Raw genomic sequence first — 18,847 nt, 5'->3', positions numbered from 1 at the left:
CCTATGGAACTGGAATTCAGGAATGGCTTAGCTGGGTGGTTCTGACTTAGGGTGTCTCATGAGATTGCATCAAGATGGCACCGGGACATCTGGGTGGCTCAGTTGGTTAAGCATCTGACTTTGCCTCAGGTCATGATCTCACAGTTCATGAGTTCGAGCCCCATGTTGGGCTCTGTGCTGACAGCTCAGAGCCTGGAGCCTGCTTTGAATTCTGTCTCCCTCTCTCTCTGTCCCTCCCTCGTTCACGCTGTCTCTCTCAAAAATAAAAATGTTTTCAAAAAAAGATGGTATGAGGGTTGCAGTCATCCTAAGACTGGTCTACAACTGAAGGATCTATTTCCAAGATCTCTCCCTCTCATGGCTATTGGCATGTCTTAGTTCATTGTCACATGAGCTCTCCATGTCTTCATGACATGGCAACTGACATCCCCCAGGACAAGTGATTCCAACAGAGAGAGCAAGACAAAAGCCACAATATCTTTCGTGATCTACCTGGAAGTCACACTGACCATTTTCACCATATTCTGTTCATTAGAAGTTGGTCACTAATGACAGCTCACACACAGGGAAGGGGAATTATTCCCGTGCCTTGGAAGGAGCAGTATCAGAATTTGTGGATATACTTTAAAACCACCGTACTAGAGTTTTTCCCTATTGTAATTACCTCTCTTAATGATTATGCTTGACACTAAAGCTTTGTGCACATCTCAGATTCATGTCTTATAAATTCCTCATAATGGAGTTGCTGAGTCCAATTTTGACACACAGTGCCAGGTTGTATTAATTTCCATTCAGGTTGTAATATATCAGAATTCTTATTTTTCCACACCCACAGCAACTCTGGGCTTTATAATTTTTTTTCATTGCCAGTGTGATACAAAGAATCTCATTCTTTTCGTTTGCATTTCTTGGATTAGTGCAATAAGATGATGTGTTTTAGGTTTGTGAACCACTGACTTTTCAGAGACTTAACTCAGAAGTCTCCTGCTGGCAAACAATGCCCCTGTATCAGTCTTTTTTTTTTTTTAATGTTTTTTTAATGTTTATTTACTTATAACATGAGAGAGAGAGAGAGCACGAATTGAGGAGGGGTAGAGAGAGAGAGAGAGGGGGACACAGAAGTCAAAGCAGGCTCCAGGCTCTGAGCTGTCAGCACAGAGCCTAACGCGGGGCTTGAACTCACGAACCACGAGATCATGACCTGAGCTGAAGTTGGACGCTTAACCAACTGAGCCACCCAGGCGCCCCTTCCCCCTGTATCAGTCTTATGTGCATCAAGAGCATTTCCTTATTCCAGAACATCTTCCATGACTCTGATACTCCTGTTCCAGTTCTCTGGAAACTTGTCAGCTATCTGGAGTTCAAGACTTGAATTGGACTCTAGTCTGCCCCTTCATCCCACCTCCTTATAGAAAAACAATCCTGGGCGCCTGGGTGGCGCAGTCGGTTAAGCGTCCGACTTCAGCCAGGTCACGATCTCGCGGTCCGTGAGTTTGAGCCCCGCGTCGGGCTCTGGGCTGATGGCTCGGAGCCTGGAGCCTGTTTCCGATTCTGTGTCTCCCTCTCTCTCTGCCCCTCCCCCGTTCATGCTCTGTCTCTCTCTGTCCCAAAAATAAATAAAAAACGTTGGAAAAAAAAAATTAAAAAAAAAAAAAAAACAATCCTAAGGGAAGGATCTGTTTTGGGGCAAGTTTCTAGGCTTACATCAAGGCTGAAGACTATCCTCTGTTTTAAATCAGGAGGATTATAGCTCTTTTAGAAATAGGAGAGAGGCAATGGATTAGCTAATCTTTTGAAACTTTTTATTAAAAAAAAATTTCAAATATATGCAAAAGTAGAGAACCTGGGATAAGGAATTGCCTTGTACCTCTCATCCAATTTATAAATCCATGGCCAATCTTGTTATGACTATTCCTTCATCTGCTATGGACCCTGCCTTTGCTGCTGGATGGATTTATTTATTTATTTGTTTATCTATTTAAGTTTACCTATTTATTTTGAGAGAAAGAGAGAGAGGGGCAGAGACAGAGGGAGAGAGAGAGAGATAGAGTCCCCATCAGCACAGAGCCCAATGCAGGACTTGAACTCATGAACCATGAGATCATGATGTGAGCCGAAATCAAGAGTCAGATGCTTAACAGACTGAGCCACCCAGGTTCCCCTACCACTGGATTATTTTAAACCAAATCCCAGACGTCTACAAATAATACATTGTTTATCTCTAAAACATAAGTACTTTAAAAATACATAACTCCAGGGGCGCCTGGGTGGCGCAGTCGGTTAAGCGTCCGACTTCAGCCAGGTCACGATCTCGCGGTCCGTGAGTTCGAGCCCCGCGTCAGGCTCTGGGCTGATGGCTCAGAGCCTGGAGCCTGTTTCTGATTCTGTGTCTCCCTCTCTCTCTGCCCCTCCCCTGTTCATGCTCTGTCTCTCTCTGTCCCAAAAATAAATAAACGTTGAAAAAAAAAAATACATAACTCCAGGGTCGCCTGGGTAGCTGAGTCCATTAAACATCTGACTTTGGCTCATCAGGTCATGATCTCGGGGTTCTTGAGTTCAAGCCCTGCATTGGGCTCTCTGCTGTCATCACAAAGCCTGCTTCAGATCCTCTGTCCCTGTCCCTCTCTGCCCCTCCCCCACCTCCCTCTCTTTCTCCTCTGCTTGCTTTCTCTTTCTCAAAAATAAACACTAAAAAAAAAATTTTTTTTAAATACATAACTCCAGCAGAGAGCTTCTCCTCTACGGTTCTGCCCACTGCTCCCTTGTTTTATTCAATAAACTTCTATCTCCTTTTTAAAAAGTACATAACTCCAAAAAGTTATTACCATACTCAAAAATATTTAGTTATGGGGGCGCCTGGGTGGCTCAGTCAGTTAAGCGTCCAACTTCAGCTCAGGTCACGATCTCGCGGTCCGTGAGTTCGAGCCCCGCGTCGGGCTCTGTGCTGACAGCTCAGAGCCTGGAGCCTGTTTCAGATTCTGTGTCTCCCTCTCTCTCTGACCCTCCCCCGTTCATGCTTTGTCTCTCTCTGTCTCAAAAATAAACGTTAAAAAAAATATTTAGTTATACCTTTACATCTTCAAGTAGTCAGTTCATGTTTGATTTCCCTGTTTTATAGATGTTTCTGTGTCATGTTTATGTTTGTTCTAATCAGTATGTAAACATGGTCCTCATTGGCCATATCTTTTCACTCTCTCCTAATCTTTAGATTCCCTCTCCCCCCACCCGCAACTTTTATTTATTAAAGTAAATGGTTCATCCATTCAGTAGATTTTCCCCATAGTCTAGAAATGTGGATTCTGTCCCCACTCATAGTGTCATTTAATATGTTCCTCAGTCCCTTGTATTTCCCATGAACTGGAAATTTGATCAAATTCAGGTTACATTTTTCTTTTTGCAAAAATACTGCTTAACTGGAGTTCCATAATGTCTGGTTATTTTTCTTTATGATATTCAGATTGATCCATGAATTCAGATATTCTTCACTGTTTAACTTGACCAGTAGGTTTTTAATATCAATGATGATTTTTCATTTCTAAAAGTTGTATTTGGTTCTTTTTAGAATCTGTCTATACTCTTTTCCTATCATATGATATTTTGCTTAATTTTTAAAAAATAATCTCTACACCCAATGTGGGGCTTGAACTCACAACCCCCAAGATCAAGAGTCACTCTCTACCAACTGAGCCAGTCAAGTACCCCTTATCATACACTGTTTTGTTATTGTAGTATATTTTTCTCCTTTTTCATTAAAACCCTACATGGACACACAGATCAATGGACCAGAACAGAATGTTCAGAAATAGACACAAATAAATCAGGAATTTAAAGTATCATAAGAGTGACATTTCAAACAATTCAGGAAAGATGGATTTTTTCCCCTATATGGTATATCCTATAAATACACTCCCACATGTGCAAGGACACTTTCAGCCATCTGGAAAAAAAAAAAGTTGGATTCCTATTATACAACTTATACCAAAATAAATTTCAGATAGACTAAAGATGTAAATGTAAAAATTGAAACACTAGTGCTAGAAGGAAAGATACAATTTTAAATATTCTCTGAGTGGGGAAAATCTTTCAAAGTCCTAAAGAAGCCATTAAAGGAAGGACTGTGAATTTACATAAAAATAAAAAATGTCTGTACAGGGTGCCTGGGTGGCTCAGTCAGTGAAGCATCCAACTTTTAATCTTGGCACAGGTCAAGATCTCAAAATTCATGAGATGGAGATGTGACATGGAGCCCTGCATTGATTAGGCTCTATGCTGACAGCTTGCTTGGGATTCTGTCTCTCCCTCTCTCTTCCCCTCCCCCACTCACAGCCCTCTCCTTTTCTCTCTTTCAAAATAAATAAACTTTAAAAAATGCTTTAAAAAAAGAAAAAATGCACGCGCAAAAGAAAAATCGTAAAACACAGGAGCACTGGGTGTGCAGTCAGAAGACACAGAAAGTCAGTATTTCAGTTCAGCTGTGCCAGCCTCTAAGCTGTGCTTAGCTGTTTTCTTCTCTATAATGGGGCAGAGTCTCTCCCACAAGCTTGTCATGAAGATCCAATGCGAATGCATACAAAGCCTTTTGCCATCTGTGCTGAGTTACATGCATTTGTGGTAGTGTTATAGGAAGAGGAGGCTGCCAGCTGACTCCTGTAGCCTGGAATAGGAGTGGGTCAGGCAGTGATCAATCAGTGTATCTGTGGTCGGGAGCCTCTTCCATTTAAGACTTCAGGGAAAGTATCCAGTATTCTCTAGGGAAGGGACTCTCCTTGAAGGCTGCCTGGTCTGGCTATCAGCGAGGCAGTTTCCCCACAGTAGACTACCCCTACGGCACTATAGGCCCCTGCACCTCCAAATAACCTTCCCCAACCACCTGCTTCTGGTGTCTCCAAGTCCAGCTTAGAGAGTCATACTTTATGCAGAGATATGTTAACTAAGAAAATACAAATTATCCTAGAAGCAATACGTTAAGCATTTTGAGTTATTTGAGTGATACAAGCATTTTGGCCAAGAGCAAGGAGAGCACGTGTCATTGGTGTATGGGAGGTGGCCGGCATGACACATGTATGTATGGCCAGTAGGCATCAAGTCTGAATTCTAGTCCCAATTCTGGTGTTTGACTTACTGTCCAAACTTGGAGAAGTCAACCTTTCTTCTTGGGCCTCTTTTTCCCCCCTCTGAACCAGGAAGTGTTTGGACTAAATGCTCTAGTTTGATTTGTTAGTTCATTCATTAATTCATTCTACAAATGTTTATTAAGTACGTACTCTGTGCTGGGTCCTGTTGTAATTGCTTAGGATATAGCAATGAACAAAACAGACAAAAAACTCTGCCCTTGTGGAACTTACATGTTAGTGGGAGGATACCATCAATAAATAAGAAATATAATCATTAAATTATATAATATTTGAGAGGTATACGTGTCTTAGGAAAATAAAAATAGACTAAGAGATACTCAGAATGTGTGTAGTTGTTGGAATTTAAAAGGCTCCACTGAGAAGGTAACATTTGAACAGAGATTTGAAGGCAATGAAGGAGTTAGCCAACTGGGTATCTTAGGAAAGAACATTCCAGATGGAGGAAACGGCCAGTGAAAAGGGCCTGAGGCAGGAGTATCTTGACAAGTATGAGAAAAGAATGAGTTCAGAGAGGTAACATAATGGACAGTGGGAATATATCATAGTAGGCCTTATAGGCCCTTGCAAAATCTTTAGATTTTAATCTGCATGAGATGAAGAGCTGTTGGAGGGTTTTATTCCTTTGTTTTAATATGTTTGTAGAGCAGTTGTAAGTCCACAGCATATCTGAGCAGAAGATTCAGAGATTTCTCATATACCACTGTTCCCACACACGCATCGTCTCCCCCATTATCCACACCCCCACCAGAGTGATACATCTGTTATAGTGACACATCCTCACACAGAGTGCCTAGTTTACACTAGGGTTCACTCTTGATATTGCCCGTTTTATGGGTTTGGGCACATGTATGATGACATGTATCCACCATTCTAGTATCACACTCAGCATTTTCACTGGCCTAAAAATCCTCTGCGCCGTTTGGAGGGTTTGGAGTGAAGCAATGTTATGTGATGTTCGTTTTTGGAATTATGAGATCTCACTAAATTTGAGGAAAGAGTTAAGAGGGCTCAAAAACCAAGACTGTTGCCTATTTTGCCTTCAGGGATCCTGCTGGTCCCCAGGCTGATATAAAGTTCCCCCCACTTCCTCCTGGTGTCTGCCTCTGCACATACCTTGCTATAGAATCCCATTATTCCTCTAGGGGGTGGTGCTGCCTCACACACAGGACACCTCCCTGTTTTCATCCGTTCCCAGAACCACTGGCCCTTTTCCTGGGACCTTGTCAGTGAAATCACTCAGGAGTAGAGAAAAGTGGAGCACCCCCTCCCCATCATCAGGGACACCCTCCAGCTTGCTCGCCTTCTCTGGCAAATCCTCCCTGCTTTGTTAGGACTGTCAGGGACCAATGGAGTGAGGCTGGCCTGCAGACCTGTGTCTCAGTACTCTTCATCTTGCCATTTCTGGGAGGCGATGAGTGTGAAGAACAAAGAGAGAGCTGGGGCCTTCTTTCATGCATTATGCTTCCCTGTCATTTAAGCTTTTTAAATGTTTATCATTTATCATTTTATCATTTAAACATTCTGATGATATTCACTCATGAAGACAAATCGAGGGAAGGGAGAAGAAAGGGTCACACACATATGTTCTGGTCCTACCCCCTCCAAGGCAGCACTGGGCATTGTCTGCTGCTACCTCAGGCAGAGTTCCGACTCTGCCACGTTTTCAGAAAACGATTGCACCTGCTTCTCTTCCTGGAGTTGAACGCCATCTACAAAAAATCTACCATCTTCACTTCCTCCTCCTCCCTCCCTATCTCTCACATCGGTCACCTAAAATTGTCAATTTTATTCTATCTAATGTTACAAATGTACTCATCCCCCTTTTATGCACACCTTCATTGACTTTGTATATCCCCAAGGTAGCAAATATGAAAAGCCAGAAGAGTCAAATGGGTGATACAACTGGGTGAAGAAGGTCAGTGTGTGATGCAAGAGAGAGGGGGTGGAGACTGTGGTGAACTAGAAAGAATATCAGTGAAACATGAGCAATTGTTTCTGAGCTCCAGCCTCACGCGGTCATGTGGGAAGGCACATCCAAGTGGGGCAAGTTTTTAAAAACCAGAAATCTGTTGTTGTTCACATCCAAGTGGGGCAAGTTTTTAAAAACCAGAAATCTGTTGTTGTTGTTGTTGTTGTTGTTGTTATTGTTTTGAGAGAGAGGGAGAGAGCACAAACGTGGGAGGGGCAGAGAGAGAGGGAGATACAGAATCTGAAGCAGGCTCCCGGATGTGAGCTGTCTGCCCAGAGCCTGACGTGAGGCTCGAACCCATGAACCGTGAGATCATAATCTGAGCCAAAGTCGGACATTCAACTGACTGAGCCACCCAGGAGACCCTGTTGCTGTTTGTTGTTTGTTTGTTTTTTAATTTTTTAATGTTTTTGTTTATTTTTGAGAGAGAATAAGAGAGAGCATGAGCAGGGAGCAGGCAGAGAGAGAGAGAGACACACACAGTATCCAAAGCAGGCTACAGGCTGAGCCATCAGCACGGAGCCTGACGCAGGGCTCGAACTCATGAACTGTGAAATCATGACCTGAACTGAAGTCGGATGCTTAACTGACTGAGCCACCAAGGTGCCCCTGTTTGTTGTTGTTGTTGTTGTTGTTTTTTCAACGTTTATTTATTTTTGGGACAGAGAGAGACAGAGCATGAACAGGGGAGGGGCAGAGAGAGAGGGAGACACAGAATCGGAAACAGGCTCCAGGCTCTGAGCCATCAGCCCAGAGCCTGACGCGGGGCTCGAACTCACGGACCGCGAGATCGTGACCTGGCTGAAGTCGGACGCTTAACCGACTGCGCCACCCAGGCGCCCCGCTGTTTGTTGTTTTTAAGGTGAAATGTACCAAGTTAATATTGGCAACTAATTTTTTTTTTTTAATTTTAAACAGTAAGTAGACCACCACAACGGGCAAACAACTAACACATCAGTGGTCTGAATTCAGCATGCAGCTGCTGACTTTTGACCACCAGTTTGAACCATCATCCCAGCTAAGGCTACTGATATGATTTCTTCTTTGGTCTCTGGCCTTCACCCTCTCTCACTTCCATGCACTGTGTTCACTGCCTCCGGAGCATCTCCCCAATCGCCAGGTCACATCAGCTCATTCCACTGCTTGACCCCTCCCTTACCTCTCTCCCCCCAGGTTATCCAGGAGACCAAGTCCAGACAACTGAGGCAGACTGCCAGACTTCTCCCTTTCTGCTGCAAGGCCCCCTCCACTCTCCACTGTGCTCTCCCCTGGCACACATCACTCCTTTGTCACCTGCCGAGGTTTCCCTGTGCACCTCTATTCAGCCTGTTGTAATGTCTATTCATGTGTGTCTCCTGCACTAGAGTATGATGGTGATCACTTCTTATTCATCTGTGTTATTCATCTGTGTTATTCATACCTGCCAATCAGAAGGTAGCTGGCAAACATTTTTTAAATAAATTAAAAACACGAATGAATGATGATTGTTAGCCAAGTAAGGTAGAACTGTCTTAAGGTTGTTTATTTCCCGCCCCATTTATACGTAACTAAGACCTGAGCATCCTTCTGATAAAGACAGTTTTCTTCTTTCCCTTCATTGGTCCCAGCCCCCAGGGTGCAGAGGTGTTGAAGACAAGTGCTCTGGGACCCAGGGCAAGCTGGCCCTCTGTTCTAGCCTGATGTTCTTATGGGCAGGTCTCTGGAGTCTCTGGGACTTCCTTAATTCTCTTATTCTCGAGTTTTGTTTTGTGAGGAAGTTTCCTTAGAGAATCTGAAAAGGGAAGGTCAAACACAGTCCTGATAACATCACAAAGAGTAAGAGAATCTCAGGCTGTAACATTCGGGGGATATGGTAAGGACAGAAAGGAAGAACAACACAATCTTATCTTAACTTGCAACCTATGTCCCTCTTTTCTCAAAGAACCCTGTGGCAGAGGAAGATGGTATCACCCTAATTTACAGATGAAGGATCTCACCCAAGCACAGAGTAAGGAAATAGCCCACCCAAAGCCCAAGGCAAGTTAGGGGCACAGTCAGGACTATACCATGTGTCTTGACTCTGATTCTTCCCCACATCCCTCTCAGGTTTCATGCCCCAGGTCCCAGGACTTTGCTGCTAGACTGTTTGCAAACACCACCGCCATCTTTTTTCGTAAAAACGGACTTATGAACATAGAGTCAAAGAAACACCACATGGGATACATTTAATATCACTAATAGACTCAGTGATTGACCTTACTTAGCCCATTCCTGGTGGGCCCGCCAAATAGTGTGTTTTGTCATATTACCACAATGTGAAGAACACAACCTCAGCTCTACTGTATCCCAAACAAATGTTTAATGTGAATTCACCAAGACTTTTTATCTAAAGAGGAACAAGCTTTAAAAATGCCAAAAGGAAGCAACAAGAATCAAAAGTGGAACATTCGGCAGATCAGTGGCCTGATCTCCTCAACAAGTCAGGGTGTAAAAAGGAGGACATTGTTAGGTTAAAAGAGATGGAAGGGGCATAACCAGGGCAATACATGCTTGAGAAACCAGCACAAAAAAATATCTTTGACTACTTGGAAAATTTGAATATGAAGTATTTAATCCAACAATGAGATGAAATGAAAACGTTGACATGGAAGGTTGATCTAATTAACTGAAAAAAGCAAGTTCCAAGCAAAATCCTATACACAGCGAGGTCTCATTTGGCTAAAATACAGGTATTTATATGCGTAAAAAAACATCTGGAAAGTGCTAGCAGTAGTGATAACAATGTGGTGTTTATATTTGCTTATTTTTGTTTATCGGTATTACCCGATTTTCTATGCTATGCTTATGTTTATAGGTAGGAATAAAATGTTATTTTAAGAATTACATTAAAAAAAAAAAGAATTACACGAAAGCCAAAGTTCTTAACCTACCATGCAAGGCTTTTTCCTATTACCCCCCCACCCCCCCACCCCCACAGACCCTTCCATCCTCCCCTCCTCCCCATCCTGCACTTCTCCAACCTGTTCTTCCATTCACCTCCAGGCTCCGGACTGTCCGCTCATTGCCCCTCACCTTTCCTCTCTCCTCCTACTCTTCCTTCCCCCCTCCTCTCCTTTTCCCTTTTTTTTTTTTAATTTTTTTTAACGTTTTTTATTTATTTTTGAGACAGAGACAGAGCATGAACGGGGGAGGGGCAGAGAGAGAGGGAGACACAGAATCGGAAGCAGGCTCCAGGCTCTGAGCCATCAGCCCAGAGCCCGACGCGGGGCTCAAACCCACGGACCGTGAGATGGTGACCTGAGCCGAAGTCGGGACACTTAACCGACTGAGCCACCCAGGCGCCCCTCCTTTTCCCTTTCTTTAAAGCCTGTCCCAGAGTTACTTCCTCCAGTCAGCCTGTCCCACCCTTTGCCCTATGGCTTCAGATTGCTCATTTGTGCAAGGGGGACAATAATACCCTCCTCATGAGGATGTTGCAGGCATTAAGTGAAATAAAGAGATACAGAGCACCTGGTACAGGGAAAGGCTGACCCAAAAGCCCAGACCTCACTTTCCTGATCTGATTCGTGAGCTGCTTGGCCTACATCATCTTAATGACGTCTTGGCCTTCATCCCATTGTATGTTTTGCTTTCTCAATTTAAACTGTAGGCACCAGGGCCAAGGACCCTCACAGAGCCCAGACAGGGCTCTGGGTCTCTGGAATTGCCTACCTCGTGACCACCGCCCCCTCCCTATTCTCACCCCTGCTCTCCCACTCGGTGCAGCTATGACTGGTGGAAGAGGCCCCGAGAGCTGCTGGCCTGCATCAGCCCCAGGCAGCCTGACCCTCAGAGGAGCACCTGGTTCCAATTTAGGACCACACTTTGAGGTCCTAGGCCACCCTGTTTGCCTTTACTTTCTCCCCCAATAGCTAAGCAAGAGCAGCTAACTGGGGTCCCCGGAGCCAGATCCGGAAGAGGGAGGGGTAAGTGGCTCCCACATCTCTTTGCACCTCAGTGCACAGGAGGGGGCCTTCGTAGGTTCCAACCTTGGCTGGGACCCCTTGCTGGAAAGTCTGTCCCTAACCCCACAGCCTCCGTCCAGTGCGCCAAGCGGTGCAATCACTGCAGAGACCAAAGCTGCTGGGAAGGCCATCCCCAGTCCATCTGACTTGACTTTCTCCCCGCCTTGGGAATGAACCACTCCCTTAGCCCGTAGCCACCTGAAACAGGGAGTAGGCACCCTGCCCCTGTTTGAAGCCCCCACTCTTGGCTGCTAGAAACTGTCTCTGCTTCTAGTCTTGTGGGAAAGCGCCTTCATTTAAACTGTTAACTGAAAAATGCAGGAACCAAAACTATATATCACAAGACCTCCGGAGGGAAATCATACAGAACACTGAAGGCAACACACCCAAATGTTACCTGTCATGGTCTCTGGGTAATGGGTGATTTTCCCCTCTTGTGTTTTATACTTATCTGTACATTTCAAACTTTCTATGATAAACATGCCTGCAGGCAGGGGGACAAAACAGAGAAAAGAAAAAAGTGCAGAAGAGGAAGGAGAATGGACAGAAAGAGAAATGGAGGGCTAAAAAGAAGATGGGAAGGGAAACGTGTCAGGCTGCTGGGGGTGGGTGGGGGGGCGGTTAGGGGGCATGTGGCACCGCGGGCGAGACCCCTCCTCCAGACATGGTTCCCACATGGAAGGGGCATTACCTTTCATGACCTGGATCTGGGATCTTGGCTCCCCCAGCAGGGAGGCCTCTCGGCCAGGGGCCTGCATCTTGGACAGCCTCTCCTTCATGCCGCTGATGTTGCCGTGCAGCCCCCAGGCACTGCAGAGCTTGGGCAGACTGTCTTCCTGGTTGGCCAGCAAGGAGCTCTCCGGGGTGTCCAGGGGACAGAACGCCACCTGCAATGGGCCCATAATGTTTAGAGAGTACGGAGAAGACAGGCCCCACACTCCAGAGCCCCAGCCCTGCCCTTGTTAGGAAATTACTGTGGTCTGGCTGCACCTCACACGTGCCTAGTCAGCAGGAACAAAGGGTCACAGATGTGGGAGAGAAACAGAGACACTGAGGCCAGGCTGCCAACTGTCTTTTATTGGGTGGTTATTTACTTTGATATACGTCCTCCAACTCTTAGTGTTATAGTATCTTTTTCTGTTCATTTCAAGTTCATATTCAAATTCTACTTAGCTGGGGCTCCTGGGTGGGTCAGTTTAAGCATCCGACTTCGGCTTAGGTCATGATCTCATGGTTTGTGAGTTTGAGCCCTGCATTGGGCTCTCTGCTGTCAGCACAGAGCCCGCTTCAGATCCTCTCTCCCACTCTCTCTCTGCTCCTCTCCCCCAAAATAAATAAACATTAAAAAAAATTAATAAATAAATAAATTCTGTTTAGTTAACATATAGTGTAGTATTAGTTTCAGGAGTAGAATTTAGTGATTTGTCACTTACATATAAGACCCAGTGCCCATCACAATAAATACCCTCCTTAATACCCATCACCCATCTAGCCTGTCCCCCACCCACCTCCCCTCCAACAAACAACCCTCAGTTTGTTCTCTATAGTTAAGAGTCTTAGGTTTGCCTCTCTTTTTTTTTCCTTTCCCACATGTTCATCTGTTTTTATTTATTTTTTTGTTTATTTTTGAGAGATTGAGAGACAGAGCTTGAGTGGGTGAAGGGGCAGAGAGAGGGAGACACAGAATCCGAAGCAGGCTCCAGGCTCTGAGCTGTCAGCACAGAGCCCGACACCGGGCTTTGAATTCATGAATAGGGAGATCATTACCTGAGCCGAAGCCAGACATTTAACCAACTGAGCCACCCAGTCTTCCCTCATCTGTTTTGTTTCTTAAATTCCACGAGTGAGGGACGCCTGGGTGGCTCAGTCAGTTGGGCGTCCAACTTCTGCTCAGGTCATGATCTCCCAGTTCCTGAGTTCGAGCCCCTAGTCGGGCTCTGTGCTGACCACTCAGGGTCTGGAGCCTGCTTCATATTCCGTGTCTCCCTTTCTCTCTGCTCCTCCCCCACTATGTTCTGTCTCTCTTCCCTTCAAAAATAAACATTATTATTTTTTAAGTTATTTATTTATTTTGAGAGAGAATGAGAGAGGGAGCATGAGCAGGGGAGGGACAGAGAGAGAGGGAGAGGGGGAGAAAGAATCCCAAGCAGGCCTTGCACTGTCAGCATAGAGCCCAATGCAGGGCTTGGTCTAACAAACCATGAGATCATGACCAGAGCCAAAATGAAGAGTCAGATACTTAACCAACTGAGCCACCCAGGTGCCCCCCAAAATAAACAAACATTAAAAAAAATTCCACAAGTGAAATCATATGGTAGTCTTTCTCGGACTGACTTATTCCACTTAGCATAATACACTCTAGCTCCATCCATATCATCACAAATGTAAGATTTCGTTCTTTTCTATGACTAATATTCCATTGTGTATATGTACCACATCTCCTTTATCCATTCATTAGTCACTGGACATTTGGGCTCTTTCCACAGTTTGGCTATTGTTGATAATGCTGCTATAAACTTCGGGGTGCATGCCCCCTTCGAATCTGTATTTTTGTATTCTTTGGTAAAACACCTAGTAGTGTAATTGCTGGAACGTATGGCAGTTCTATTTTTAACTTTTTGAGGAACCTCCATACTGTTTTCCAGAGTGGCTGCACCAATTTGCATTCCCACCAACAACGTAAGAGATCCCCTTTCTCCACATCCTCGCCAACACCTGTTGTTTCCCGTGTTGTTAATTTTAGCCATTCTGACAGGTGTGAGCTGATAACCTCATTGTAGTTTTGATTTGTATTTCCCTGATGATGAGTGATGTTGAGCATTTTTTCATGTGTGTATTAGTCTAGAATTATAGCGTCTTACGCATTTCTTTGTAATGAAACAATGGTACTTATTTTAAAGTCCTTGACAAAATTAAAATTGAGAACCTGAAAATATCTTTTGAGATTTTCCTGGCCAGTGAAATCCAGGTATCACTAAAATGGCAACTCCTTGTATTCAGAGGAGGAATCACTGAAACGACTCACCCATTCATGTTCAGAGGAAGAAATAGAGACCCAAGGGGGGAAAGGATTTCGTTAAAGCTGCCCAGCAAGAGTGAGGTGCCACAGTTAGAGGAGGGCTTTCCTCTGAACCAGATGTTTGAACCTGGCTCTTCCCTCTACTTGCTATGTGGTCTGGGTCAAGCTCTCTGCATTTGGTATCTTCATTTACACACTGTGAACACTATTTCTAGTTACCATGTAGGGTTACTTTTTTTTTCCCCCTAAATTGTTTACTTTTGAGAGAGAGAAACAGAGTGTGAGCAGGGGAGGGGCAGAGAGAGTGGGAGACACAGAATCTGAAGCAGGCTCCAGGCTCTGAGCTGTCAGCACAGAGCGAGATTCAGGGCTCAAACCCATGAGACATGAGATAATGACCTGAGCTGAGGTCGGACGCTTAACTGACTGAGCCACCCAGGTGCCCCAGGGTTACTTTTGAAGATCACAGGAGGGAACATAAAGTGCTGGAACATAGAAACTGTTACCCATGATTATTATTTTGAATTAGTGATTCTCAAAGTGTGCTCTGTGAGCCCCTGGGGGCCCCTGAAATATTTTGACCTCACTGACCCCCTGAAAAGTGGGGTCTACCCAAAGTGCAAGAGAGAAACCAATGGAGTCTAATGTAAGCCAGTGTGAAAAAGTCATTGATACAAATCCGAAAAGGCTACATACTGTGTGATTCCAACTATATGAAATTCTGGAAAAAGTAAAAACATTGAGATAGTAAAAAGATCAATGATTGCCAGGAGTTTGGAGGGAAAGAATGAAAGGATGAATATGTGGAGGACAGGGCATTTTAAGGCACCAAAACTATTCTGTATGCTTTGTAATGGTGGATACATGTCATTATGCAGTTGTCAAAACCTATTGAATGTACAACACAAAGAGTGGGCCCTAATGTAAGCTACGGACATTATTTAGTTAATAATGTGTCAATACTGGATCACCAATGGTAACAAATGTACCTCTCTAATGCAAGATGCTAATAATAAGGAAAACAAGAGGGGGTAGTATATGGGAAACATCTGAACTTTCTACCCAATTTTTTTGTAAACCTAAAAGTGCTAAAAAAGGAAAAAGAAGTATTTTATAACGTTCATTCATATGGTTTCAGATTCCACATTGCTACTAAGTAGCTGCCACTTGTTGAGTTTTGGTGTGGTAGCAAAGAAAAATATACAGGGGCATCTGGATGGCTCAGCAGGTTAAGCGTCCAACTCTTGCTCAGCTCAGGTGGCGATCTCACTATCATGAGAGTCGAGCCCCGCATTGGGCTATTCACCGAACATGGAGTCTGCTCTCTCTCTCTCTCTCTCTGCCCCTCTCCCTTGCTCTCTCTTTCTCTCAAAGTAAATAAATTTAAAAAAATATCCATAACTATCTGAAAATGCTAATAAAATATTCCTCTCTTCTCTAACTATACAGTTGTGCAAGTCTGGGTTTTCATCATGTACTTAAGCCAAATCACATATCATAAGAGATTGTAGAAGCAGATATGAGAACACAGCTGAGCTGTCTTCTATTAAGCCAGACACTAAAGAGATTTGCAAAAATGTAAAACAATGCTATTCTTCTCGCTAATTTTTTTGGTTTTGGAAAATACAGATATTTCTTGTAAAAATTATTTATGTTAAAATGTAGTGGGCTCCTTGCTTTTATTTTTAATTGGATTAGTAAGTACTTATTTTGAATTTTTTCTTTAGTTTTAATTTTGGATGAGGCAAATATCGATTGATATAACCTACATAAATGCTTTTGGGGCTTCTCAATGGTTTTTTAAGAGAGTGAACATGACCTGAAACCAAAATGTTTGAGAGTCACTGTTTTTGACCAAAGCCAGGCCAGGCTGTTGCTAGTCTTTGGAGCCTTCCCCAAGCTGGCTGTGCCTTTCTGCCTGGCCTCAACCGTCCCCACCTATAGCTCCTCAGGAAGGTCCCTGCCCTTGTTAACATCAGGGTGTTGGTGTGGAGAGTATCAAGAACTTGAAGTTGAGCCTCTGCCCTCTTTAGCCCCATTTCGCCCCCTATAGGGATAAAGGTAGGGGCAGTGGGGTGTTCCCCAGCCAGTGAGTGTGGAAATGACTGGAAGGATGCTGGTGGTATCAGAGGGACCCTCAGCCCCAGGCCTCCCCCCCCCAATCCAAGAATATACCAGCCAACCCTCAGCCAGGCCTGGGGAGGAGCTTTCCTGAGCGCCTCACCAGGAACTTGGCTGTCTGGTTGCTCTTGGTGTACTTGTAGAGCCTGCGAAGCTGTTTTGCCTCCAGTTCTGAGAAGAGAGAGACAAATCGCCAGAGCATCCTGCAGGGGAGAAACCAAGGCTGAGGGAGGCAGAGCACAGCCCCTCTCCCTTCAGCATTTGTCTTGTGTCCAGGACCCACCCAGGGAGAAATGGACCACATGCTGCCTCCTTGGATTTCGCTGGGGACGTGGAGAGGTGGAAATTTGCTAGACCTTGAATACCCCAACCTGGTGATGGGCACCCACACCACACAGCAGTTGTTCAGAGGTCATTCTCCAGAGTCAGGAGAGTCCTTTGTCCACTGTGTACGTAGCTGCCATGAATCAATGCTGCCCTGAGTAACTAGAGATCCCATTCTCTCCACCCCCTGTTCACCATGCTCACTCTAGGATCCTGACTCTTTCACATAAAGATGAAGGAATGAAGAACTCAGGGATCTTGACTGAGGTGGGACCTTGAATCGGGGGTGGGAAAGGTATGTGGCCCAGGAGTGGGAATAGTGGGAAGGGCAAGGAGGCTGCCCTACTTCCTCCAGTGCTTGATTTCCCAGGTTCGGCAGTAGTGTTGCAGAAAGGTGTTGATGTGGTCCCCTAGGGCCACCAGGCTCTGCTTCATGTACTTTAGCTTCTTCTTCTGGGGAAGGTCCCTGGGCAGGTGCAACTTTCGCAGGAACTTCTTCAGTGGCCTTAGATATTCTTTACACTGAGGAGGCAACAGGTCAAGTGAGGGGTCATAGGAGAAAAGAGGTAGATGGGCAGCCCCAAGTAACCAGAAGCCTTTATGAGCCAGGAAGTGTTAAGCGGGTTAAGTAAGGAGGCTCCAGTCAAGCTCCTGCCCCACTTCCTTCCCAAGAGCATGACAAGTGGGACAATAAGCTATGGTTCTGAGGCCTGCCAATTCTGATCCAGGTCTCCTGACCTGTAGGGAACAAGAGACAGGGTCCTGGGCTGGCCCCTTACAATTTTGAAGGTGTCCTGGTCCAGACCCTTGGCATGGCGTACAAGTGAGTCTCCAGAATGGGTGGTGCAGGAGCTCTTCTCTAAGTAGGGTGCATCTGTCACCTGGGAAGAGGCAGGAGGCAATGGTCAGCTGGGGAGCTTAGGCAGGTGCTCTTGAGGGGCAGTGCTAGGCAACCAGTGGTCCAAATTCCAGCCAAAGCCCTTCTCCATTTTCCCTGAGGACCCTTTCTTGACCCAGTCCTGAAGCAGTAAGCCCTAGGAAAGAAACCCATCCCTGAACATCCCTGCTTAGGAAACCTAGAATGCCCTACCCATTTCTTTTATAATAATTATAGCACAGAATAGTAGTTAATTGTACAAATAACTTGATAAACATGAACTCATTTTATTCTCCCACAAATTCTGTGAGGTTAGATATCATTATCCCTGGTTACAGATAAGAACACTTTGAGGCGCCAAGAGATGTAAGAAACTCCTTGGGGGAATGAGCAAGGAGTCATTTATTCATTCATTCAAACAAACATTTACTGAGTGCCTAAGCCCCAGGACCACCTCTAACCTTTAGCATCATGCCATGATAACAGGCACTCAGAAAACCATGTGACAGTGATGGTGATGAGGAGGAGATTTCTGACAGCAAAAGTGGGCCCCCCAAAAGCTGAAAATTAATGAAGACAAAGTGACTACGAAATAATAAAGTCAAAGCACAGGATTAAACTGACATGGTGGGATTTGCACCTGACCTTTCAAAAGCCTCTCAGAAAAGGGAGCATTAATTCTTGCTTGTGCTCAGGGGGAACAAGGAAGATCCCGGCCCAGACCACTCTGAAGCGAGAGACCAGGGAAACGGAGGAAAGTAGATGGAGAGAGTATGTATCTTAGGCTCCTCCAGGACCCAGAGAGAGGGGACTCTGGCCGATCAACTCTATAAACACACCCCTCACACCACACAACCACACACACAGACCATGACACAAGTGTACACACACACGTACACACACACACACACACACACACACGCCCTTGTGTCTCCATAACCAACAATCATCTTGCCAGGAATACACGTCTTTGATAAACTTGTGTTTGAATGAATTATCCTTTTGTTCTTTTGGTCTCTTGCTAACTCGTGTACATCAACATTTTTCCTTCTTCTTTCCTTCCCTTAATTTCATGTTCTCTGCTTTCCAAGACTAGCCTCTCAAGGACCTTCTTTCTTCCTTCCCTCACATCCCTCACCCCACTTCACCTTCTTTAGGGGCTTGTCTCCTTCACCCCCTTGCCCATTTGAGGCCTCCATCTCAACAGGTGCACTGGGGGGCTCCAGAGTGGCACTCCTTATATCCCCTCAGGCTTCTGACCTACTGCTTCTGTGATCTGAGTGTCTCAGAGGGTGGGCAGGTTGGCTCCAGAACTCAGAGTGAAACCATGGCAACTGCCAACACAGAGCCTAGCTCCCCTCCCCCTGCCAGGCCCTCATTCTTAGGGGTGGCCCATCCATCTTGTTCAACTGGGAACTG

The 18,847-nt window shown here is 45.0% G+C and overlaps 1 protein-coding gene across 1 annotated transcript; it reads right to left on the bottom strand.

Annotated features, from left to right (window-relative positions):
* Positions 1 to 8,789: 8,789 nt before the first annotated feature.
* Positions 8,790 to 18,627, bottom strand: CE1H17orf64 (chromosome E1 C17orf64 homolog). Its single transcript, XM_030295458.1, has 6 exons — positions 18,577 to 18,627; positions 17,331 to 17,432; positions 16,898 to 17,073; positions 16,331 to 16,430; positions 11,779 to 11,974; positions 8,790 to 8,875 (listed from the first exon to the last, which is right to left on the bottom strand). Exons 1-6 carry the CDS (start codon positions 18,625 to 18,627, stop codon positions 8,790 to 8,792), a joined length of 711 nt encoding a protein of 236 aa, XP_030151318.1.
* Positions 18,628 to 18,847: the final 220 nt, after the last annotated feature.

Source organism: Lynx canadensis, chromosome E1 (assembly GCF_007474595.2).
Source record: "Lynx canadensis isolate LIC74 chromosome E1, mLynCan4.pri.v2, whole genome shotgun sequence".
Lineage (NCBI taxonomy): Eukaryota > Metazoa > Chordata > Mammalia > Carnivora > Felidae > Lynx > Lynx canadensis.
Note: the sequence above shows the minus strand (reverse complement) of the source record. Positions and strands in the feature narration are given on the sequence as shown.

What these genes read in the sequence shown, in the direction of transcription:
- CE1H17orf64 (XM_030295458.1), bottom strand. Translation starts at nt 18,627, where the DNA reads ATGGAGGCCTCAAATGGGCAAGGGGGTGAAGGAGACAAGCCCCTAAAG. An exon ending in GAAATCAAGCACTGGAGGAA is followed by an intron (nt 16,431 to 16,897) that starts GTAGGGCAGCCT and finishes TCTCCCCTGCAG; the next exon opens with GATGCTCTGGCGATTTGTCT. An exon ending in CCAGATCCAGGTCATGAAAG is followed by an intron (nt 8,876 to 11,778) that starts GTAATGCCCCTT and finishes TTCCCTTTTCAG; the next exon opens with ATTCTCTAAGGAAACTTCCT.